Source organism: Leuciscus leuciscus (assembly GCF_965113295.1).
Source record: "Leuciscus leuciscus genome assembly, chromosome: 24".
In the NCBI taxonomy this organism is placed as follows: domain Eukaryota; kingdom Metazoa; phylum Chordata; class Actinopteri; order Cypriniformes; family Leuciscidae; genus Leuciscus; species Leuciscus leuciscus.
In genome coordinates, this window is record NC_138723.1 from 23,379,944 (window position 1) to 23,405,876 (window position 25,933).

General features: G+C 38.5%; 1 protein-coding gene across 8 annotated transcripts in view; it reads right to left on the bottom strand.

Annotated features, from left to right (window-relative positions):
* myo18aa (myosin XVIIIAa) overlaps positions 1 to 25,933 on the bottom strand; it is a 52,424-nt gene continuing 26,491 nt past the window's right edge. For 6 of the 8 annotated variants that reach the window (XM_082156999.1, XM_082156998.1, XM_082156994.1 and 3 more), the window contains 25 exons: positions 24,847 to 25,033; positions 24,508 to 24,703; positions 24,309 to 24,418; positions 22,015 to 22,080; positions 20,875 to 21,003; positions 19,450 to 19,593; positions 18,967 to 19,056; positions 18,640 to 18,759; positions 17,121 to 17,241; positions 16,743 to 16,870; positions 16,386 to 16,540; positions 13,414 to 13,537; positions 13,072 to 13,272; positions 12,664 to 12,774; positions 12,469 to 12,573; positions 12,243 to 12,389; positions 12,011 to 12,124; positions 9,388 to 9,504; positions 8,779 to 8,862; positions 8,414 to 8,551; positions 7,932 to 8,117; positions 7,525 to 7,664; positions 7,254 to 7,298; positions 5,770 to 5,892; positions 1 to 1,145 (listed from right to left, as the gene is read on the bottom strand). In XM_082156999.1, coding sequence (XP_082013125.1) covers positions 1,010 to 1,145; positions 5,770 to 5,892; positions 7,254 to 7,298; positions 7,525 to 7,664; positions 7,932 to 8,117; positions 8,414 to 8,551; positions 8,779 to 8,862; positions 9,388 to 9,504; positions 12,011 to 12,124; positions 12,243 to 12,389; positions 12,469 to 12,573; positions 12,664 to 12,774; positions 13,072 to 13,272; positions 13,414 to 13,537; positions 16,386 to 16,540; positions 16,743 to 16,870; positions 17,121 to 17,241; positions 18,640 to 18,759; positions 18,967 to 19,056; positions 19,450 to 19,593; positions 20,875 to 21,003; positions 22,015 to 22,080; positions 24,309 to 24,418; positions 24,508 to 24,703; positions 24,847 to 25,033 — 3,217 coding nt within the window. In that variant the 3' untranslated portion in view covers positions 1 to 1,009. The remainder of the gene's footprint in view (positions 1,146 to 5,769; positions 5,893 to 7,253; positions 7,299 to 7,524; positions 7,665 to 7,931; positions 8,118 to 8,413; positions 8,552 to 8,778; positions 8,863 to 9,387; positions 9,505 to 12,010; positions 12,125 to 12,242; positions 12,390 to 12,468; positions 12,574 to 12,663; positions 12,775 to 13,071; positions 13,273 to 13,413; positions 13,538 to 16,385; positions 16,541 to 16,742; positions 16,871 to 17,120; positions 17,242 to 18,639; positions 18,760 to 18,966; positions 19,057 to 19,449; positions 19,594 to 20,874; positions 21,004 to 22,014; positions 22,081 to 24,308; positions 24,419 to 24,507; positions 24,704 to 24,846; positions 25,034 to 25,933) is intronic. The other 2 variants (XM_082157000.1, XM_082156997.1) reach the window with 1 other exon arrangement.

Here is a 25,933-nt window from a genome sequence, read left to right on the forward strand (position 1 = left end):
ATGGATCAACATCTTTTATTTACAATAAAATGAATGCAAAACTCTTTCTTGCATATATATTGCTCTTATATATAATTTTTATTTTACTGCATAAGCCACTGCATAGACAAAAAGTCTCTTATTTGCGTGAATTTTCATAATAAAAGTCTTATTTAATGCATAGAAAAACAGGAGGACACAAACACACACACACTACACATGCACACACCACACATACCCACAGACAAAACATCAGAAATTATTAACCTCCCATTAATAATACATTTTGGCTGAATTAAATTATATAGTACTAAATTATTATATTAACTTAAGGGGTATAAATATCATTTAAGGCCCAAACATGATGCACCCCCATATGAAAATAAACTCAAACGCTGCCATTAAGAAAACCAGTGCTAAATTAACTTACTCTGGTTAACAGAAGCTCATCAGCTCATAAAGAAACAAAGGAGAGAAAGATAAACACCCTATTTCATTAACTGCAAACTACAGTAAAGCTCTGCTAAACAGTTCACTCAAGCAAACTCAAGGCAAAATATGTCATGAAGCAGTCACTCTTAACCCAGTGGTTCTCAACCCCGGCCCCCAACACTGCACATTTTGAGGATCTCCTTTGTCTGAGACACTCATTTCAGGTCATGAAGTCTCTACTAATGAGCTGATGACCTGAATCAGGTGTATTTGATTAGGGATACCTACAAAATTACAGTGTTGGGGGGTGCCAGGACCAGGGTTGAGAACCACTGCTCTAACCATTCAAAATAACATTACACATTGGATAAAGATTCTCATTCCTTTTCACAATATATTACTTCATTTTCTTTGAGTGGTTGTTGACAGAGATGTGAGATCTAAATAAATACATGTGCCACACAGCTGCAGAGAAAATACTGTAAAACACATGGTATATGGAGACCAGCGGTGATGAACTGTCCGAAGTGAGTTCGTACTAGGGTAGATGAGAGGTAAACAGAGGCATTTTTCAGTGCATGTGAGCAGCAGATCAGATCTACGCACTGCTTTCTGAAGGTTGGCTGTCACCATTGCTGTCTTTAAGGTTAGTTCTTCCAGTTTGTGTAGTGTCTTTCTCTGGTCCAGTGTTGTCTTCGTCGTTTTGCACTGAGTGCACTCTGTAGAGAGGGGGGCTGGAGGAAAAAAAGATAAAAGATTTTTTAGAAACAGGAAATAAGCAGAAGATAAAGAGAAGGTTACAGCCACACACTCAGTGCAGACCTGTTCCTTGCGAGAGGTCAAATGCCATGCACAGATCGATAGCAGGACAAAGGTCATGAGTGAATGTCCCTGACTGCTCACAAATGCACATCTGCAGTAGTGCCCAAAATATCACTCTGCTGAATTATCAGTTTAAACTCTTGCAATATCTCTAAAACTTTGTGTACTTTAATTGTGGCTTGCTACGTTTTCCTGGAACATCTTTTGTTGGTTCTGGAACAAAAAGTCCTAACCCTATCCCTTTACTTATCCTTTCCTAAGTACCCAACATATTCCTAACCATTACCCCTGAAATTAAATGGTTGATAATGATAAGGTTCATAAGGTTCTGCAAGCTCCAAAATCAATTTCTAAGTCTAACTTACCGCAAAGATCTGATTGATAGCATGTGGTTCCAGAACCAACAAGGAACATGTCCTACTTGGTGAAATCAAGACAAGCATTCTTGTGTTAGTACTCTACTGTATGTGGGAACAATTTGAATCTGGCTATGACATTGTTCTAACCCCAAACCATGCTTAAGCTTCAATGACAGGGCATGCTTCTCCATCCAGCGGCACAAACGAGATCATTAGATTTCATTTATTGACAGAGCTTATTAAAACTGTAACACTGTTTAGAGTAGAGCCCGACCGATATGGATTTTTTGGGGCCGATGCTGATATTAGGGAGTAAAAAAAGCCCGATATCGATATATCGGGCGATATTATTTGTGTATATTATAATACAGGAGCAATAGTATGTGTGTGTATATTATAGTAAAGTACCAGTCAAAAGTTTGGAAACACTTTCCCATTCGTGTGTACAAACTTTTGACTGGTACTGTATATAGAATACAGTATACATAAACAGAATATATATGTAAACACATTTTTTTGCAATGATCACTCAAATGTGGTAAACACTTGTGTGACAAAAATATGTAATGGAGGCAGGGTGAATGATAGAATGAGAATGATACATTTGAGCTGTAACCAAACTAGTTTGCATTGCATGTTCTATTCTATATTATATTCTAAATACTTTTGCATAATCTTCACTAATGACTTTGTCGTTAATGTCGGCAGACCGATAAATCAGTCGGGCTCTAGTTTAGAGTTTAACACACTGCAGAACACATCATGCGTTTGGAGCTTGAGAACATCAAATCTTTGACTGGCCCATCCAGAGTCACCTAATAATGATCCTTATTCACTGTCAGGCTTGTAGAGATACTTCATAACCAGGCTGTCCATCTTCTTCTTCTGTTTCTTCACTTCTTTTTTGCTGGAGGGTCTTTCTTCATCACTTTCCGGACCCCCATCAGAAGTTTTCTTACCCGGGGTTCTTTTAACGCTGTTCGAGCTGCGATACGAAACGGTTGATGCAGAGCCTGAAGATGATGATTCAGACTCCGATTCTGATTTGGAAGATCCAGATTCTTTCTTCCTTGAGCTTCTGGAACCTCTCTTTTCTTTCCTTCTGGAACGCCGCCGAGTGTGACCCTCATTGGAGGAGCTGTCGGACTCAGAACGCCTGCTCTTCTTCTTGTTCTTTTTCCTGCTGCTCTTGGAGCTAAAGGAACTTAACGAGCTTCCAGAACGTCCAGAATCTACAGCAGAACCTGAAGCGGAGCGTCTCAAACTCGACCCGCTGTGGCCCAGACCTTCATCGTCCTTGTCTTGCAGCAAACTCTTGATGTTCTTCCTTTCTTCTTCCTCTCCTGCACCACCACCTTTCTCCTCTTCATCTTCATCTGAGTCTTCTAAGCTACGACGTTTGAATTTTATTGGCTTGAAGCTCAGGACTTCATTAATAGCTTTTTCTAGCTCGGGGTCCAGGTAGTTGCGGTGGCTCACAGGTTTAACATCAGAGGTGTCCAGTGGGTTCTCAGAGGAGCGTAGTTGGGCAGGAGTAGACAGACTACGGCCCACTGAGCGTGGACTGTATGCGGCCACACTCACAGAGTCAATATCATCATCCTCATCAACATCATCATTATTCAAACGAACTCCGAACTCACTAAGTCGAGTGCTGTGAGCCAGGGAGATTCGAGACCCGACGCTAGTGCTCCCAGGACTACGACTTCTAGATCGTTGCCTCAGACTGGCACTGGTTGACCCGTAATCGCTGCGGCTGTCATCCACCCAAGAAGTACTACGTCTTAAACTGAAGCTGCTCACACCAGACCGAGCATCATCATCTTGGTCCACCCCGCGGCGGGTGGAAGTTCGGCTGGGGGCCACCGAGGACACCATGGACTCCTTGTCAAATTCTGGACTGCTCTTGGTCCATCGACGGTCTAGGCCTTTCCTGGCCCTGCTGGTAGCCTCTGAGTAAGCCTGGGAGATCACTGAACCCCGGTCATCCAGGTCATCACCAGTCTGAGGCCTGTCGACCGATTTGCTTTTAGCTTTGCGTAACGACAATCGGTCAGGCATGTCCGGTTGCTCCCGAAGGGCGCTGAAGAGGGAACTCTCATCCTTCTGATGGGAGCGTTTCCTGTAGCTGAGCGAGCTCATCACAGACACTGAACGGCTCTCGTCTGACTCTTTTCTTACTTCCTCCTTCCCCTCTTTTCCCTCTTTCACTTCTTTTATATCTTTCACATCAGCATTAGCGGCATTGGGGTGTCTGAGACGAACAGAAAACACATTAAAAGCGGCAGAATTGCAGATGATCAATGAATGAAACAGGATGATACCCGTGAAAGAGATAAACATGAATTCAAAGAATGAAAGAGATTTGAGAGGTAATTTAGGAGCATATTTTACACTAACCCAAGGAATAAACTTAAAAGGATTAAACTCCTAATGGCATTTACGTAACAGTTCCCTACTAATACTACTGAGGAACAGAACAGTAACAGCAGCTCCTGGTGAGACAGTCATGAATCCAAGACTGTTTTGAACTTATAAGCACTTCTCACAGATGGAGAGGTCATATGCAAGTCTTGGCTGGTTCTTTGGTAAACCACATCAGTAGCCCCTCCCAATGTTCTTATCCTGTAAAAAAGCCGCCAATTCCCTTTGAACGAATGTTCAATCAGCTCTGCACAGAAAACTTTGACGCAGGGATTATTCTGGTCATAAAACTAACAAACATGATCAGGTAACACTTTATTACACAGTCCCTGTTACACATTGTACTTACTATATTTAACAGTAAATTATGCATAGTTACATGCAACTAACCCTAAACCAAACCTTAACCCTTACCCTAATTATATAGTAAGTACATGTAGTTAATTATTACTTAGTACTTAATTGTATAATTACACTGTAAAAAAAACACCTTAAAATAAAGTGTAACCCATGATAAAATAGTATATTTTCATTTAGAGTTAATTAAAGAATAGACAAGAAAAGTGATGTAACCAAACGAAAACACATAAATAATTCTCTGTTTGCACATTTTGGACTAAATACTCTAGGAACTTGAAAACTGCATGAAAGTTTAGATGATTATTGCTCACTCCTGACTGAAGTTATGGAAATATGTTATAATATTTATATCGTAAAACAAGTCTAAAAAAAAAAACACATAAATGGTTTGACAAATGCTTTTCAGTGTTGACAGTTCCTTTTGAAACATATACTGTATTATATACATATACTGTGGGATATACTGTATTAAAAGGCTTGTTCTTAATATAGCCAGTTTTTACATTAGTTAGCGCCCAGCAAAAACGGACAGCTTTTACTATGGATGAAACCAATGAAGACTGTAGTCTGTAAATTAAATGCATATATCTGCTAAAAAAATATTTTGTATAACTTGACAGGGGTTCACTAGCATACAGATAACGTTTAGCACACTGAAATTCACTAAACACATTTTTTTGTCACTTAAGCCCCTTTCACACAGAGATTCCGGAAAATCACTGGAATCTGTGAGTGCGTTCACACACATCCCGTAAAGATCCCGTAAAGACACGTGACATGTAACGTACGCGTCGAAAACATGTTGTGGTACAACAGCGGAAGTGTTTGCATCTCGGCTTCAGTGCGGAAAGGAATGAGCTCCCTGATCTCTGTTTCATTCCAGTTTTCAGACATTTTTTCGTTCTTTCTTTGTTGATGACGAACACAAACTTTCTTCTAAGAGCAACAGAGTCGCACGATAACAACATCATTGCGATGGCACGTGCGTTATCACTACGACACACCCCTTATGGCATTGGTCCTGAGTTTTGTTCACATCAGAGCGCGTTCCGAGACTGATCCCGGCAATGTTACTAGGTCCCCATCCCGGCATCAATCCCGGGACGTGTTTGCGTTCACACAGAAGGCACTCTAGCAATTTTACGGCAAATTCCCGGGATCAACGCACTGTGTGAAAGGGGCTTAAGTGTTTAAAGCTTTCAAATTATCAATTAAATATTCACCTGTACTTCCAAAGTAAGAACACAGCCTTCATTAAATGTAGACAAACTTGTCACTAGTTCCCCAACATCATTAAATGTGGTTTAATTTATCCAACTCTGAGGGCTCGTAAAATTATCTAAAGCCTTGAAATGAAACTCTAATATGCAACTAAATGGGTTTCCATACTGACCTGGTGGTTTTCTGGGTGCCCTCATCCGTGAGCGTCTTAGTGGATCCTTTGCTTTTGGAGAGCAATGACTTCACCCCATCCACTCGGTCCTCCACCTCAGAGTCCATATCTGATTCATCTCCACTGATAACAAGAGAAGCTCTATCAGACATAGCAGCTGACATAAAGGTCATTTCGGCTGGTCAAGACAAGGTTATGATACTTCAGTTAGTTGTTAGTGCCACAACAAGTGGATTCAATAAAAAATATCTGGGAGAAGAGGATTTCAATCCATCCCACAATAACTGCCTCTATTTTAGAAGATAGGGAGAGAAAGAGAAACCATTCACATCGTACTTCAAAGTCAGATCTCTTACTGCATTCTCTCTGTGGAGATCTGTGAATGCAGTGGCACATGTCATATCACTACCATGAGCCTTTGCAGTAAATATTACTGTTTATACCAGGCTCTACTTTTAAGAATACACACTAAAGCTTATTCAAGCATAAATATGTTTAAAAATTGCACAAACGCACAATCAGGGACGTCATGAGTGCATTGGATTTAGGCTGCAGCTGTTTGTGGAGAATTTCAACTTACCGTCACGCACAATTTAAAGCTTAAGCACACACACAGCTCGCATTCTGATGCTAATCGACTGTGACAATCTGCTTTTTTTGGTTGCATATTGCAGTTCCACCCAATTACAGCAAATCAACCGAATGCAGTGGATTCCCCCCTTCCCAAATCCAAGCAGTTACACTTGCACACCAACACACATAAACACGTCACAATGTGCTAAACACAGTTAAGTAGCAAGATGCACTAGGAATTCATAGAGCACCTGGGAAACTTTATGCTGAATCATAATTCGCTCAGGGAGTGGAAACTTCTAAATGCATTCATTTGATATTCATTTGGTTTCTTTGTGTTTTTCAGTATATATAGATTTCCACATCTATTGACAAATTACCAATTTCCATGACTTTACCAATTGGATAAAAAAAAGTAAATTTTTATTATTTATTTTGTTAAAGATTGTACTCACAAAGAGCGATTTGTAGATGATTTAATATGTCAAAGCTGAGCATAACTAGAAAAAAAATTCAATATTTTTGTAAAGTTTTTTTGAATTTTCATGAAAAAAAAAGGAGAAATTCTAAATAAGTCTAGAAATCCAATTTTTTTTATATATATTGATACTTCCATGAAATTATGAAAAGATGGCTATGAGTAAAATCAGATGAGCAATAATGATAGTGTTACACATGTACAGCCCATGCTCATGAAGACAGGAAAATGCTGCTGGATTATCAAATGACTTATTAGACTAATGAATCCATTTCAGCTAAAAAAATATTATAATACTTTCCATGTAAGACTTCATATGGTTTGATGTACCGCAGATTAATACAACAACATTTTCCACATGCTTTTACAATGAATATAATTACAAACTCAAACCAACAACAGATGAGAAACAAAGACCATTTAGTATCCTCACGTTTTGTTCTTTCTTTTCTGATACTTTGTCACCATGTCTTGTAAACTTCCAAAAAAAAGGGGGACAAAAAAAAGAGGAAAATAAAGGAGAAAATGGAAAATGAGTAAATTGTTGATCCATTAAAATAAAATTGGAGACAGGAAACAAAAGAAGAAAAAGAAAAGCAAAAGAACTGAAAAAAGTGCATGTCAACGAAAGTAACATGCAGTGGACATCCTGAACTTCAGAGAAATGTTGCCATGGGAACATGACAGGAGACTAATCCCCATACCTATTGATGAGGTCGTCATCTTCATCCGTCTCCATTTCATCTTCCATAGCGGCCTGCAGGTCCCCAATCCGCTTAAAGGCCAACTTCAGATCTGCTTGTAAGCTCTGATTGGCTGCTTCCAGACTTTCAATATCCATTTCCTGTTAAAGGTCCAACCAATCAAAGTTATGAAAAATGACTGCGGTTTTAATACAGTAACAATAGTGCGTTTTATAGAAACCATTTTATAGTATTGGGGAGCAATCCATGGGTTTTACCTGTGTCCTTACAACAAATGCCACAGTTAAGCTATGGTTACTATGCAAGAACTATGTCAATTTTCATAAAAGGCTGCATTGTGGCAGCTTTTCTTCATTATAGTTGCTATAGTGATACTAAGGCAATCTCCATCCTGCTCTGGAACTCACCAGCTCATGTTTTTTGCGGCTGGCTTCGGTTTCTTTCTTAGACAGTTCAGTCATCTCCTCCTTTATGTCCCGGATCTGCCGCTGCATGCGCTTGTTCTGATCCTTCTCCCGGTTTTCGCTGGTAACACGCTGGTCTCGTTCCTCAGTCATCTTCTCCAGATTCTCCTTCAGCCGTGTTACAAGAGACTGGAGGTCGAACATGGACAGATGGAGAAGCCAAAGATGAGAGCTCATTAAAAGAATGAACTGTAAATGAATTGTGGCTATTGATGCCGTGGACGTTGTTTAAGAAAATTATGCATGGAATGATTTGTTGTGCGTGGTCACTGAATAAAAACGAAAAGTAACATTAAAATGAACTAAAACTAAAGGAAATTTACAACAAATTTTTTTTTTTTTTACTAGAACCACAGCCCTGTTTCAGTGTCTTGCTATGAATTAATTGACTTTGTCATACAATATGAGTTGCACACATGACTCACCTCCAGACGTTTGGTCTGGGTCCTCTCATATTCTAGTTTGGTCTCCAGTTCACGGATTTTGGCTTCCTGACGGCTGACCAGAGATTTCTCCACCATAGACTGTTCCTGAAATTCAAGTTGTGACTGCAGGGAGTGAAGCTGCCGAAAAGAATAAAAACACAAACTGAGGTCACATTCAAGACCACAAGCGACCGACCCACCGCAGTTCTCTCACTGCTTTGGCCACTAATCAATATCCACTATATACTGAAGGAAATGATAAATGAGGGGATAGGGGTCGATTTCGGGCTGTGTTAACTGTGTCATCCAAAAAAGGAAGAGAGCGTCTGCTTTTTTAGTGTATTTGAGGAATGTTTTTTTGGTACCTTATCCTGGATCTCTTGTTTTTCCTTCATGGCCTCCTCCACCTGGGTTTGCAGGTCACTGATTTGTGCTAGATCTCTTGTAGACTAAACACACACACATATGTAACACAAAGAGTTAATTTTCATTCTTAATCTGTGCTATAGTATCTTAAATGTTTTTAATGGCTGATATAATGTTGATATATATCTCTGTCTGTCGCGTTCTCCAAGGTTGCATTTATTTGATCAAAAATACTGTAAAACAGTAATATTGTGAAATATTACTACAATTTAAAATAACTGTTTTCTATATTTGAATATTGTAATTTATTCCTGTGAATTTTCAGCATCATTACTCCATTCAGTCTTCAGTGTTTCTTGAGCATCAAATCAGAGTATGAGACATCCTTCAGAAATCATTCTAATATGCTGATTTGATGTGGATTTTTGTGGAAACCATGCTGTATATTTTTTCAGGATTCTTTGATGATAGAAAGTTCAAAAGAACAGCATTGATTTGACAAATACAAATCTTTTACTGTCATGTTTGACCAATTTAATGCATCCTTGCTGAATAAAAGTATTAACTATATATGTATGTATGCATGTATGAACAGGATGTGAGGTCACCTGAGCCACTGCTGCTTTGTGTTTCTTCATGAGTTCGTTCATGTCCTCCTGATCCTCCTCAAAGCGAGACTGCAGGTCATTCTTCTCCCTCTGCAAACGACTTATCTGCTCCTCCAACTGAGTTAGTCAGAACAGACAGGGTTGGGTGAGTCCCTTAAATAGTTTATTCACAGGTTTTCAAGGATGAGGAAACACATCCTGTCCATGTTGGCAACTGTCTGAATTGACAGCTTCTACCATGTGACAGATAAATACTCCACCGAAATACAGTTTGACTGGACGCACAGCTTTTGACAGCAACAACAAATTATGTCTTTTCATTCCTTTTAAAAGTTACAAATCCTATTTATTTAGCATTTTATTATTTGTTTTCCCCTGCTCTCTGTGACCCTTTTAGAGCAGAATGATCTTTTTGATAAAAAAAAACAAACATTACTTTTAATAACAGAAAACGTCTCGAAATACTGTCACAGCAGCACTGCCATTTTATGCTTCTGCCATTTTAGAGTAAGAACGAGAGTGGGACTAAAACACTGTCATTACACGCAGTAATTGCATATTTCTGGTTAAGGCAGAGACGAGGAGATTATACCCTTAAACTCTCCTATTTGACATCATCTCCTCTTCTTCATAAGAAATAAATCAAATGCACGCCACAACTGAGCCATTTAATTCTGACTGAGTAACATGTTTCTGGGTTCTTGAAAGAGCCTGTAGAGTGATGAGAGAGAAAGGGAGTGCTTTCAAATGAAGAAAGATTCAGAAAGAGTAATCAGAGAAGAGTAAAGCTGCACTGATTTTCATTTCATCTCCACCCTTTTTTCTGTCCTCAGCGAGGTGAAATGTGAAGTGACAAAATCACAGCCAATCAGAACATATTTGATGTTTAAAATTCCATGTGGAGCAGGATTTGGATCAATGAGATTTTACAGTGGGCGGGGCCAGAGAGCAAGACACTGCAGGAATAAAAACCAAGCAACTGTAAAAATGTCTTGTTGCCAGTCACAGTCTGTTAGGGCAAAAACTCAGATTAACATGGAGGAGACAGGATTTAACGCTTTATCATGTTGTGCTTGGCTAGGACACCATGATTCTTTACCAGAGGTTTAAAGTTTAAACTCTAAATGGTTTTTCCATCAGCCTGAGCAGGAAAATGACTACATGCTTGTTATTTCTCTCTACCCAGCAGTTTGATGTGCTCTATTCACATATTACTCAAAACAAATATATTGCCTGACTAAAGCTCTGACAGATCTGTTGGACAAAATTTTAGTTTTCTTACATAGGAAAACATGTTTTCAATGGCACAATCTCTCCTCTATAAATTTCTAAAAGAAACGGTGATGAATTTGTTGCATATAATGACTAATCAATCAATATCACGTGGTTAAAGGGGATATATGTAAGAATTTTCAGGTATTAATTGCTTTTTGTATTGCCAAACAGCTTGTAATGAAACTTAAAAAACTAGACCTTCCCTGACTGCCTAGGTTGTCTATGAAAGCCTGTAGACTGATTTTTATGTTAAGGACTCTGGCCAGTTTCGATGGGGAAAATCAAAAGGATTTGATGTTTACACACGCTCCCGAGAGCCTCTCTTCAGTTCAATGACACATTAAATTAATGCTTAATTTTCAGGATAATGCAGAAAGGGCTATTCTGTAGTGTAATGTCAATTTGTCATGCAAAGAAAATGGATTCATTCACACAGCCAGAATGAACTATAGTCTATAGTCTATAGTCTCAAGCATACTTTATAATTAAACTATCATAACAGTGTCATTTTAATTACCTCATCTGTCGACATCATTGTTGCAGAGCTTGTGCAAACATACCCACATCACTATGATTAGATGCTTTCTTAACTGCTGTTTTCTCACCGCTGTCATTTTTCTTGAGCGTTTATTTTGTTATTGATAAAAGCGTGTAGAACATATTTAAATAATCATCTAATTGTCGCTCTCAGCAGCGTGGACGGCATCTAGATGTTCGTTAACAGTATATCACTGCAAAGGTATTTCCAACTTCTTTTTATTTCTAAGGAAAGAAGGAAAAAGAACTTCGCCAAAGTATATCGGGGCTTGAATCTCGTTTAGTCTCTAGTACGTTACATGTGCAAGAGTGCAAGCACGAGCGGGAAGTTGCTGGTTGCAGTTCACTTAACGGCCACTAGTGTCACTAATAACACAGGTTTCTGAATTCTACAAATAGCCCCTTTAACTGCTCAGTAACTGGAGGAACTAAATGAAACTTGTGAAACATCTGAAAATGTGGTTGAAAAGATGATAAATGGTGTATATGAAGATCTTGTACCGTTTATGAACAATGAACTGTTCGAACAAAATGAACAAACAAAAATAACTAACAAAATCAATCAGTAAACAAATAACCAGAAGAATCAATCACCAAACGAATAGCCTTAACAATAAGAACGATTTTAAAAAGCCTTATACAACTAAATGACAATACCAAAATCAAACAGTAAACAAACAAACAAACAAACAAACAAACATGCAGTAAATAGACAGGTCAAAACATTCAAACAAACGTATGATTAAACGATGAAATCTTGTCCTGTTCATGAGCAAGGAACTGTTTCCAAGTAAAACAGAATTCAACTCACAGACATCTTGGCTTTGGTGATGTCATCCATCTGGATATGAAGGTCTTCAATTTCCAGCTCCATGGACTTGCGTGCTTTAACTGCGGCTGCGCAGGCAAACTCGGACTCCTCCAACTAAACCAGATACAACAAACACTCATTCACTCACATGAAGAAATTAGTCCTATTTGATCTAATCAATCCAGTGAAGGACATAAATTGTAATTTCTGCAGCTTGTGATTGTGATTCTACCTTATTTTTGAGTGCGGCGATCTCTCTCTTACTAGGCACGTTAGTCTTCAGGTGGTCCAGCATAATCTGAGCATCAGCTAGAAGAACTTTTGTGCGCTTCAGGTCCTTCCTGAGACGTTTCTCTGTCTCTACATCCTTCTGGCCAACCTGTTATATGGTGTAATACTGTGTTATGCTTTGCTGAGCGTATTGTATGCTATCTGCAATATTTGTGTTGTGTCAGTACCTGTTCCTGTGCAGTCATCAGTTTGGATTCCAGGTCTCTCTTTTCTCTCAGAACTCTCTGTTTATCGTCATATTCCTCCTCTAACTGCACTTCCATCTGCTTCAGCTACACACACATAGCAAAAGAGCCATTAGGAAACATGGAGGTCTCAAATTGTGAGAGACCTATGATAGTGTTCAGATCCTGTGTGTTCACCTTCTTACTGCAGGACAGTCTGATCTCCTCCACCTCCTCATCTTTACTGTCAAGCTCTTTAGAGTGTGTTTGTTTCAATCGCTCCATCTCCATTTCCAAACGAAGTTTAGCCTAAATCACACACACACAGATTACGTGAGGTTAACTTGATATTATCCTCTGCAAAACTGCTTGCAAGTTCCTAGTCGCAATTTTCCAAGCTGGAAGTCAGAAAGATTTGTGTTAAAGATGTAAGATTGTTTTAAAGATTTTCAGCTATTATTAATATTTTACTTTATTTCAACTTTATTTCAATTAACGAAAATGATTTTAATAGTTTTCGTTTTAATTAACAATAACAACACTGGGGCTGAACAGACTGCTATTCAGAGTCGCTATCCGCCTTTTAATTTAGTTTTTAGCTTGTACCTGCTCCAGCATCTGAATGGTTCCAGCCTGTTCATCAAGCTCCTCCTCTTGATCTTTGACCTTTGCTTCCAGGTCACGCAGTTGCTTCTTAAACTTTGCAAGTGAAGCCTCCTCTTTGGACTCCTGAGAGGAGAGGTCCTGGACCTCGGATTCCAGCTGCTCTACCTTCACACTGACCGTACACAGCTCTGTGTCCTTCTCCTATTATTTAAAATTATACACATCAGCTGATGCTTTTATCCAGAGCAACATGCCATAGAATTATTACAGAAATCTGAAGTTAAGTGTCTTGCTTAAGGACACGAGAGAGAGTGACACACATTTTTCGATCTTAGTTCTCACCTCTAGCTGTTGTCTGAGTGTAAACATCTCGCCCGCCAGCATATCTCTGTCTCGGGCCAGTTTCTCCCGCTGGTTCCTCTCCTTCTGTAGTTCTTCTTGAGCCTGGTTCTTCTCCACATCAAACCTGCCAGAAAATTCAGAAGATAAACAAGCATTGAGCAAAGTAATTTCAACCACAGTATGACAGGAAAAAACATGATAGTCTGCTCATATCTACAATGGGCATAAACTATCAAACAGAGATTCAGTCAGTAGGCACCAGAGCAAACATTTCCTCTTCTGCTACTGATCTTGTGGATTTTTTTTATTTGAGTAATCTGATCTTCTTTTTCCATCTCAAATTCTACAAATTCTGAGCAGAATAAGGTCTATACACCAAGGTTACTCATAAAATGTCATGCATGTTAAGGTTTAGTTCCAGCTCTAAGTCTGATCAGCTTTAGTTATAAGCAACATCAGCCAAATACTAAACACAATTCAGCCACATAAAAAAATAAATAAATCAAGCAGTCTAGGCAATACACAAACAAAAAACAGCAATCAGACAGTAAGCAAACAGCTTAAACAACTAACTAACAAACAAAAGACAGCGATCAGACAGAAAATAACAGCTTTAAAAAAAGCAACAAACAAAAGAGTGATCAGACATTAAACAAACTGCTTAAACAACAAAATAACAAACAAAAGACGGTAATCAAACAGTAAACAATTAGCTTTAACTAAACAACAAACAAAAGACAGTAAATTAAATGCTTTAACTGAACAAAAAATAGGAAAAACAGCTTAAACAACTAAACGACAAACAAAAGTAATTAAGAGAGTAAAAAACTGCTTAACTAAACGACAAACAAAATACACTAATCAGACAGTAAACAAATAATTATACAAGAGCCCAAACAATTATACAGTAATCAAACATCTTAAACAATCAATTGTTTAACATACATTGCATACTGTTTGATTAAACAAACTGTATAATTAAACAAACGTGTGATTAAATGATGTAAACAAACAGCCCAAACAATAAATGAATAGCCCAACTAATCAGAAAGTAAAGGAACTGTTTAATCAAACAAACGGTAAACAAAGAAACAAAAACTAAACAGACAGCTCAACCCGTCAAATTAGACACAAACAGCCCATACAAATAAACAGTAAAAAATGGCCAAAACAACCACAGAGTAAACAGTAATCAAACAGAAATCTCTACAGTCAAACCTCAGCAGGTGATCAGGCAGGAGACTGAAAACAGAGACTGGTGTGTGTGTGTGTGTGTGTGTGTGTGTGTGTGTGTGTGTGTGTGTGTGTGTGTGTGTGGTCCTGGTAAACCATACATTGGGGGGACTTGTTTTGGTCCCCATGAGGAAAACAGCTTATAAATCATACTAAATTATGTTTTTTGAAAATGTAAAAATGCAAAAAGTTCTCTGTGAGGGTTGTGTTTAGGAGTAGGTTCAGGTGATAGAATATACAGTTTGTACAATATTGAAATCATGATGTCTATGGAAAGTCCCCATTTATTTGAATACAGTTCCTTGTTCATATAAAGGACAAGATTTCATAGTTTGATCAAACGTTTGTTCAATCATACAGTTTGTTTACTCATACTCACTGTGCATTTATGCCTTAAAGGAATTACTAAGTGACTATAAGAGCAAGAATTCATCTGTTTTTATATGTTTTTTAGATGCCTCTAAGGCGTTTGATCGTGTGAATCATCGAAAATTATTTCATAAACTGTGTCAAGCGGGTGTGCCTAGGTATATAGTTAGATGCTTGTCATACTGGTATGCAAACCAGACTATGCAGGTCAAGTGGGCAAACTGTGTGTCTGCTCCTTTTCAGGTTTGCAATGGGGTCAGACAAGGAAGTATTTTATCGCCTGTTTTGTTTAATTTTTTTATGAATGACCTGTCTAAGCGGTTAAACCAGTGCAGAATGGGCTGTATGGTTGGAAGTTCAGTAGTAAACCATCTAATGTATGCTGATGACTTGGTAGTGTTTTGTCCCAGTACAGCTGGTCTCCAGCATCTTCTCAAACTGTGTTCTGAGTTTGGAGAACAACATGATGTCAAATATAATCCTTCTAAAAGTGTAATCATGATCTGCCGAACGAAAGAGGATAAATGTATGACATTCCCTGACTTTAAGTTGTCTGGTAATGTCCTTAAGGTTTGTGATGAAGTCAAATATCTTGGTCATGTGATCACTGACCGTCTGTCTGATGATGAGGACATTTATCGTCAGTGTCGTATGTTATATGCACAAGCTAATGTACTCCTTCGGAAATTTGGTTATTGTTCTGATGAAGTTAAATTAACTTTATTCAAAGCATATTGTACTTCACTGTACACAGCAAATCTCTGGTGGAACTACAAAAAAGCCAGCCTTCAGAAACTACAAGTGGCTTTTAATGATGCACTAAGACTTTTGTTAAAAAAGCCGAGATGGACTAGTGCCAGTGACATGTTTGTGTCTGCTGGAGTTAACACATTGAAGGCTGTTTTGAGAAACACCATGTATAATTTCATTTGTCGACTTAATGAGTCTGGAAATAGTGTCATCATGATACTGACTAACACTGAATATAGTGCCATACGCTACACATCTAAACTTTGGAGACACTGGTATGACTGTCTTTTGAAAGGATAGAATCCTTTATTTTTATTTTTTTATAATATGTATTTAATGTGATGTGTTTTAATTTTGTGTTGTCTGTTGTTTTTTATGAAGTATGGACCATGAGTCTGCAATAAAGTATATCTATCTATCTATCTATCTATCATACAGTAAAGACTTTATTGAAAACAGTTTATTGATTGACCCATCTCTTTACTGCATGATTGTTTGTTTACTGTTTGTTTTTGTTTTTTCATTTAGTTGTATAAGCTGTTTGTTTACTTTCTGATTGTTTGGGCTGTTCATTTACTGATTGATTCTTTTGGTTTTGTGTGTGTGTGATTGGCTCTTACTTCCTCTGTTTTCTCTCCAGCTCATGGTTTCGCCCCTCTTGATTTTCCAGGTGCAGTTTGGTGTCTTGCAATTCAGCCGCCAGCCGCTGGCATTTCTTCTTCAGCTGCTGGACAGATCGCTGGGACTCCTCCTGGTCAGCCTGTAACTCTGCAAACTACATACAGAGAGAGACAGGAAAGTGAAGTTTATAAAAGTCTAAAGATTCTGAAGTGTTACTGGTTTCCATCGTCAGAGAGTTATTTACTGTATTGTAGCAGAGTTTGAATTCAGATACATTTCACATTGTGTGTATAGTCTGTTTGGCAAGCCTAGTGTGTGTGCATTGTGCGTGTGTGTATTTGCCTTGTTATACTAACTTTTCTCTCCAGGTGTCTCTTGTTCTGTTGTTCTGTCTCCAGCTTGTCATCCATCTCCTGGTGGAGTTTTTTCTTTGTGAAATCCATATCCCTGATGGCACGTTCATATTTTAACCTCCATTCACCTCCTGACGTGAACAAACACACAGAGACAGAAAGATTTTTTGTGTGTAAGTGTGTGTGTGTGTTTTTTGAGCAGTTTTTTTTTTACCAAACTAGCACTCTTTCTGTCCCAGCAGCCAGGGAAACCATTCCTACTTCTCTAAAAAACTGATATGTTCTTATCATATCTTATCTTATGTCTAAAATTAAACATTTTTGGTAGTCGGCTTCTGTTGCTATCTGATTGCTCATCTAGCTTGTCGTTTTGTTTTTTACCAGAATCATCATCGCCATCGTTATCCATCTCGCCGTTGAGTTCTGACGCACGGAGGAGTCTGGCTTCCATGATCTCCATCTCCATGGACTCCATCTGTTTCTTCACAGAGTCAAACTTCACCTGAGTTTCAGAAAAAGACGAGAAACAGGTGTGTTCTCCAGCAGCCCACTCACAAAATACACTTCTACCACAACCTCCTCAGATTATAAAAGAAAGTTTTTTAACTATAAGATCTCTCCAACAGTCTTTTACCACAACTTCCAGTCAATCCATGACATAAACTACTCAAAATTTAAAGCAGTTAAACTACAGTAAAGCTACACTTACAAAAAAAGTACTTAGATGCCATATTGTTCATTCGCCATATTGACAACATAGTGATAAACATTAGCATTTAAAGTGACCCATTATGCTTTTTCGAATATTACCTTTAATGCAGTGTGCAATGTAGCTGTTTGTGGATGTAAAAGGTCTGCAAAGTTTCAAAAATCAAAGTGCAAAGTCTCAATTCCTTCCTCACTTCCTTTTTCATATATACGTAACAATGTAACAAATTTGCATAATGCCAGCCTATGGACTTCATTGGCTGCCCGTGAACATCATCTACTTTGACCTGTCCTCAAACACTGTAGTTGTAGCTGAGGTCTGGAAGAGTTTAGTTTGTGTTGTCGACATGTCGAGAAGATGCTGTTTTCAGTGCTGCAAATCCACTTTGCATGCACTTCCAAAGAGTGAGGATTCGCGCTGGAATTGATACGTTAAAAAAAACGACGCCATTGTTACTGTTCATTTCATTGTGTATACAAGCACTGAGGAAGATCCAGAGCTGAAATTCAGATATAGTAATGGGTGTTTTGTTTCCGACACGCGCTGTAAACAGTAGACCAATCACAACAGACTGGGCCATCTGACCAATCAGAGCAGAGTAGGCTCGCGGAAAAGAGGGGGTTTAGACAGACTAAATCGTCGAACAAACCGTTTTTAGACTCTTCGAGAAATGAGATTATGTGTAATGTAGATTATGTGAAAATTAAAGTTTTTTTTATTTATTTTTTTTACCATTGACACATGTAAATCTATTGTAGAAGCAAAACAAAATTAGAAAACTTTTAAAAAAAGCCTTTATAACCTTTAATAGGGGTACTTTAAATATTTTACAAAAAATCTATAAAAGGTTGTACTTGTATAATTATAATTTTTTTGGTTAAATTAAAATCTTTACAATTTCTATGATTTAAATCCAAATTCATATTGTTCTGAATGAACCAATTTACTAATATGAATCCATTTCCAACACTACATGTAAGAGACATTTTAGATGAATGTGTTTAATTATCTACTCAGTATTCTTGGAAGTAAAACTGCACATGCAATATAATGTGACAAAATCTAGTGATGCAGTGTTTTTGTAAACTATACCACTGGAAAAAGCTCATTATTTGGAAAAACTACACTATTTTACTGACTTTACAGTTGACTTAGTAGCATCTGTCCTCTTGAAGCATGAAGGACACGTACCTGCATATCCTTCATGTCCTTCTCCAGACGCAATCTCTCGCTTGTCTCCGTCTCCAGCAGCTGGGATGTAGACTCTGCAGAATTCCTCTCATCTGAAAGCTCTGCTGTCAACTCCGTAATCTACATAAACACACATATGCATTGGTTTTTCTAATATGGTCGAGGGTTTTAATTGACTTCTACTCATATATTATCAACTCCTCAACTTAAACCTAATAGTCACAGAAACCTTCCTGCATTTTTACATTTTCATTAAGACACTTACTACATTTATTGTCCATCAAAATGGTTTTCAAATAAGTCAAATAAGAGACTTGCACGTCTTACTCTGCTCTCCATTCGATCCGAGGTCAGCCGAAGCTCGTTTCTTTCCTTTTCCACCTTCTCCAGCTTCAACTTCAGATGCATGATCTCCTCCTACGAGTCAAAATACCAGCAAAATCTCAAGCACAAAACAATATTGAATATTTAGATAAGAAAAAAACAATCTTTGGCCTGAGTTGGGCTAATATTGTATGATCTGATGTTTTTTTGATCAGGCAAGATCTATCTGCCTTCAGGTGAGTTCAGGAAGGGGCCAGACAGCAATGTTGCAAATGCTTTGAGCTCGGATTGAGATGCCGGCTTCAGGAATCAAAGAGATTTCTCAGCTCTGACGCTGATGCAACAAAAGCTCTCAGACCATGTCATCTTTAAGGCAAATGCACCCACACACACAGATAAACCTTTGCAGTCTACTGTAAGTTGAAAGAAGCTTTACATAGTGAGCAAACTGGGACATGCAATAAAGAGTAATACGGAAAGACTCACGTCTTTTCCTCGAATCTGTTCTACGGTGAGCTGAACCTCTACTAGAGGCCGTACGGTGGTGAAGAGCTTCCACCAAGGCCAGTCCTTCACGCCATGATTCTTCTTAATGTTCTTCTGGACGCAACGGATGGCCAAATCCTGGATCTGAGAGATAGAGAGGGGTTTTTATTTATCTAAAGGTATGTAAATTCTGTTTTCATTTACTCACCCTAATGTTGTTTATATTATAGCACATCCTAAGTCAAATCTTTTGTGCTGTTTTTTTGCTGGCCCATTTACTGACATGAGTGTGAGTGAGTGTGAAAGACGTGTGAATGACACATGGATGAGTAAATGATGACAGAATATTCATTTTGACTGAACGATTCCTTAATTTCTGCAATATGTGAGTTCAGAACAAACAGGCTGATGACACAGATCTTCATCTGTGAATGACATGACAGTCGCATTAACAGCGTGGCATGAAATGATTAATGTTCCTTTGCAAACACGGACATAAAAGCCACAGAATGACTTTGATATGTCATTTTTGAAAAAGTACTGAAAGACTTGCCAACCAAAACTGTAAATTTGATTGGAATGAATAAAATGCACTTAGAGGATTTTGTTCAGAGGCCTGATTGCATGTCATGATCTCAAAGTGAATTTGACTATAATGATACAGAGATGGCGTGATAATAATTATAATACTTCTAGAGAAACTAAACAGGAAAGCATTTAAAGCTGAAGTGTAATATTTTCAGTGTTAAAATATTTTCTACCACAGTTTATATGCAGAGACAACTATAAACGAGTGATTTGTAGATTAATTCTCAAAAATTTTAAAAACTGTGATTTTGTGGTGCTTTCAAAACATTATTTAGCTTTTTTTGAGCTGCCCAACAACAACATTGGCTCTACCACAGGTGCGAATTGGGGGTGGGACTATCTGTTTGGCTGACCAATAGGAGACGGGGGAGTGTTTTTGTCTGCAATTCTGCACGGTGATACTGGTGGTGCAGAAAATACATATTTTACCTTAAAGTAAATCTAATCAACTCCATAAAAGATCACCAACTCAATAGGTATCTGGTAGTAATTTATGTCAATGAACAATGAACAGAACATTATATTTTCAACATTAACAAGTAAAAATCTGTTCCAAGTAATGGCTGCTGAAAATTCGGCTTTGCAACCACAGGAGTATATTAGAAAAGAAAACAACAATTATTTTTAAATTGTAATAATATTTCACAATATTACTGTTTTTAATGAATTTTTGATCAAATAAATGCAGCCTTGGTGAGCATCTAAAACATCTTAACCCAAAATCTTACCCACACCAAACCTTTGAATTTTTTGTTGGAGAAATAAATGTTGAGATTCTGTATGATTGACAGTGCAATTCCAGCACAGGACTGAAGCAAAACAGAAAATTGACTTTACCTTCCTCTTTTTGAAAGCCTGTCGAGACAGAAAGCCCCTGCAGGCAGCCTGGAACAGCGTGATGTTCTGTCTGGTGTGTTCATCCCTCTGTCCCTCTAGTTTAGCCACTGTTCCAGCCCTGAAGAACACCTAACACACACACCAACACAATTGTGAGCACAGTAAAGGGAGCATGTTAAAAGTGCATATTATGATGGTCCTAAAATTTCATAGTAGAAAAAGAGATGTGAATAAACTCATATGGAGTCATATTTTAAAACAGATGCAGCTTTTATCTGTAATGAAGATTCATAAGCACATTGATGTTTTTTGTAATGAATTATGTCTTCAATCAATTTAATATGAAAAATAATATGGATACATTTCTTTAACAGCAAGAGAGAGGTGGCTTTTCTATACATTTCAGTATCAGTTTTCTTTTACTTATTCAAAAAAAAAACCTGACAAAATCGAATGCTAATTACACTCATGCAACTATTTTATCTAGTGTCAACATCTGACCACAACAATCTGAACAAACCAAGTAAATCAATGTCCATTTAACGCCTATTTGGTTTATTTTTCATTGCCAGTAATCGTAAGAGCACAAGTCGAGCAGAACTGACAGGAGATGCTGGTAGAGTTGTAAATCAGTTTGTTTTGTTGCTCGAATCCTTCATGAAGGGCCCCTGACATTGTAATCTATTTCTGAGCGCAGTTCAGCCTTCGTAAACCTCTACGCCAATTGCAGCTGCCACAAAATAATGACCAACTATTCCAATTTATAATCCGGTCCAATAAATCTCCATTCTTCTGGGAACGCACCAGGCGGGGCTTGTTTACACACGCCACCATTTTTTTCAGGGGTCTTTTTGGCTTGCAATGATTTTCCAGCTGATGGGATTAAACTGTTGAGCGCCAGCGTCTGTTCGCATTGATTAGGATGGCATGAAGAACTAGGAAAGACACAAACAAACAAAGCAGCTCATGCTGAGAAGAGAGTGTCTTGCAGTCCAGCCAACGGACCACGCAGTAGATGATGAAAAATGCACACAGTCGTAATATCACCCTCCGCTTTAGATTCAACATTTGACTCACCTGCATCCTTTGATGCTTCTAAAGTGATAGATTGAACAGAAATGTGTGTTTCTGTGTACTCACCCTGCTAAGACCCATGTGATAGCTGCTCTTCTCCAATTCCAATGACTCCAAAAGCTCCTCTACCGCCTGCAACGACACACACACTGTCATGTCTAGTTCACACAGTGTACATTACAAAAAAACTGCTGACCCCTGTGTAGGCCTACAGGACACACTCTCACTGGTTATACAGTCCCCAAACTGTCCAGGCGACCATCAGCCCTCACCGTGACACTGACACTGTCTCTCTCATGCGGAAAGGTCTTGAGAACTCGATCTATCTGAAAGGGCTCATCTAGATTACAGCGGTAAAGGGGGCTCTGGCCCCTGACAACTAAAGGGCCATTGTTTGAATTGGTTCACAAAAAACTCTCCTCTGAGACACGGTTCTACCTCCCTCTGTCTTTTTCTTTCTCGTTGTGTCTCTCTAGATCTCCGATTTTGCATCGTTTCTACTTTCTCTGGGACTTGAAACACCACTGACCTTCTCTGTTGTGTTACAAAAAGAGGTTGGGCATCTTTCTGTACCCTTTTTACTCTAAAAGAAGGTGTTAGGTGTCTAAAATTGACTTTTAGCTATACCTGTCAATTTACCAGCAATTAATGTTTCAGACTGGACATTAACTGTATTTTGCAAAAAATTTATATTTAGTCCCATTGACAATGTGATTATTTAGCTGTTCATTCTTTACAGCACAGGTTTGTACAAGTCAAGAACACATGCTTATTTCAGCCTCAGAGTAAAAAAACTAAACTTTAAATCTCACAGTATGACTTTATATTTCACAATATGACAATCTCACAATTGCGTCTATCTTAAAGGGATACTTAACCGATTAGCATTAAGCTTTGTATCAGTAGAAACCCGGTAGTATTTTCGAATGACCGTGCCTCCCTCATGTCCTCCCTCATGTTCCCCTGAGATCAGAGATTTCTGTATTGTGTGTCTGGAAAAAACCCTCAGATGATGCAAAAATCGTCATTTTGCGTCATCGGAGGCTTTTTTGGGCAGAGGCTCGAGACTACAGCCAGTAGGAGGAGCTCGTTCCGAATGTTTTCAACCCGCCCATTTATCTCACGATAAAACGGCGTCTTTTCAGTTTCGAGTCAACTAGTAGCCTAGTTGTATCATTTCTTCCCATACTGCCCTCTGTAACCGGTAGGCGTGGCTTGGGAGTGGCCTTGTTGGGCAGCGAAGCAAGTGGATTCTAGGAGTTGTTGTCTTTCATTCACATGAGCCAAAAATTAATTTTCTGGCTTTTCTCACTTCTAAAATAATTTCACATTTCTACCACATAAATGGCTTAAATGACCAATTTAAATAGACATTCATCTTTCCAGCGGTGAAATATCCCTTTAATATACAATGTTATACTGTATCTCACAGTATAATGAAGAGCAACTTAATTTCTCACACTGTAAAACATTTCTAACCCTCCCAAATCAAAAATTTCAAGTGACCGATAACATAAAAATTTTTCAATTGGCCCAAGTGAAATTCTTGTTGCAATAGTCTGTTAACATTGGCTCAATGAGAAATAATACGTCAGACTAAGAGAAAAATTTAGATGTTATCGGTCACTTGAAATTTTTGACTTGGGGATGTATTATTTTTTTTACAATGCACTACAGTGCACAATTTGATGTTATATCCCATTTGATGTATGTATATTTTTTGTAATTTATTGTACGACTTTATTGTAATTGCAACTTTCTATGTTACAATGTTTCCACTTAGGAAAAGTTGTTCGAATATGTTTCAATAGTTATGTGTCATGTTATTTGTATCAGTGAGATTCACGTTGTCATTTTTAAACTATGCATTATGCTCATGAATTCAACTCATGAATATTTTTTTTACTCTACAAAGCCCATTTGTACTTGCATTTGGCACTTGGTGAATGTTAACTTTGGACCCTGTCTGCCATTTACATGCCCAGGACCACAGTGCAAATGTTTTGTATAAAACTCTCCTTTCCCCCCAGCTAATCACAGGACCAAAAAGAGATTAGGAGGCCCCTGGATGGAGACATTTTTCTAGCTGATAATTACAGTACATTTGGGCATTAAGTAAGCACTAAAGCCCAGAGCAATTACTACATTTTTTCTGTCTGCTCTGCGTATTGATTCAAGTCAGCGACCCAGCTGCGGTTTCTTGATTAAGCTGTCACAATAACCCTGATTACCCAGAGTTCATTTTTGTCTCGGACTCACGAAACACAAGAGCGAGAGGAGCCCAAAACTTAATTTCGGTAATTTGTAAAGCTTTTGTACTATTATTTCCATGCTCATTATTCTCTTAAATAGCTACTCACTCGTTTCTCATCCTTCACAATATAGTTTCGGCCCAGTTTCTTGGTCAAGTGAGGGGCCAAAATGTCAAAGCGTCTTCTGAACACAGAGAAGACCATGTGGTCAGGGTAACCTGCACAAAGCAAGCGGATATTCAGCAGGAAATAACAGAGAGGACTTTATTGTATCTATTTGATTAGATCTTTCGATCTCTTTTCTCACCTTGTCTGTAAATCCTCAAACTGTCCAGCAGTTTGAAGCCACGGATCTGGGCCCTGAGCAAAGCCACATCCATTTGCATGAGTCCATGGTCGCAACTCTCCTCTGAGGATCCTGTGGCCCTCAGAACTTCTGCTCGGGGTAACAGACAGTGGACAAAGTGAACCCTGGATCTGCGAACGGTGTCCAACAGTGCATCCTGATCGAAAGAGGCAATATGTAATGAGTAGTATTAGCCATTTCTTCGAATTAATGGGGAATTTGAACAATTCCCCAAAGATTTTAGAAGAAACATCCAATCCAACAACTACTATTCAGTGTAGGATCCTCTTGAAAACTCACCACTTGGAGTTTAATCTGAAGGCAGAGAGATTTCTTCTTGACCGCTGCCATGCCTGTGGTGAAGGTCTTCCTCATGCCGGTGGCCCGGCGCAGGGCGAGCTGAGAGACGCCCTCCAGTCCCGCGATTGAGCCGGTCAGAACCGCAGCACTGCTGGAGCGGCCCACAAACATCCCGCTGATGCTCTTTCTGTAGGAAAGACAGTTTGTTCTTGAATGAAAAACGCCCCTTTTATCCGCATTTACAGGTTCATAATTTTGTTTAGGAGGTCTACTAGAACAAGTTTACATGATTTAGGGCCAGAATTAATAAACAGGGCTAGAAAGTTCTGCGCTTGATCTACTTAAGACACATCGCGCAAATTAAAGAACACAAACACAGCCGGATCATTTCCATGATGACCAACGCAATCTACCAAGAGCCGCCGCAAATTAGCGTCTGGTTTAAGACATGCTTATTTTGGGTGGTAAATAATGGCACAAATACCAGTAAATTGACAAGAGCAAACCTCAGTAAATCACCTTGCATGATTCATTTAAACACTCTCCTCCTATAAATTTTGCGTCTGAAAGGGAAACTCCTACAAATGCATATTCAATAAGGTCATCTGCAAAAATAACACCTTTTCAGTGCTAATTTTTCACTGCATGTCTTTAGTAAATCCTGAGAGTGTTTTTTTTTAACGCCAAAAGGTACACTACTATACAAAAGGTTGTAGTTGTGCTGCTGAGGAATAGTGTTAAAAATCACTGGTTCTTCAGTTCCACTGCCTTTGGAAGTCCATGTAATCATGTTTTTTCTTTCAAATAGAAGAGTGATAACCTCTTCCTGGCCTTATAACAACCATTGTATAAAATACAAAATAGCCAGCAGGCGGGGATTATGCAAATGTGTTACATGGTGGCATAGGTATGACACGGAAATAATGGCAGGAAAACAAACAAGGCCTTTAAGGCCGTTGTTCTCTCTTGGAGTCGTGGAGTCCCTTTTGTCGTGGACTTTGTGCTTTGTAACACTGTTTACATGCACAAACAACTATATTACACAATAAAGTAAAGATCAAATGAAAAAAAGCATTATAGGTATAAT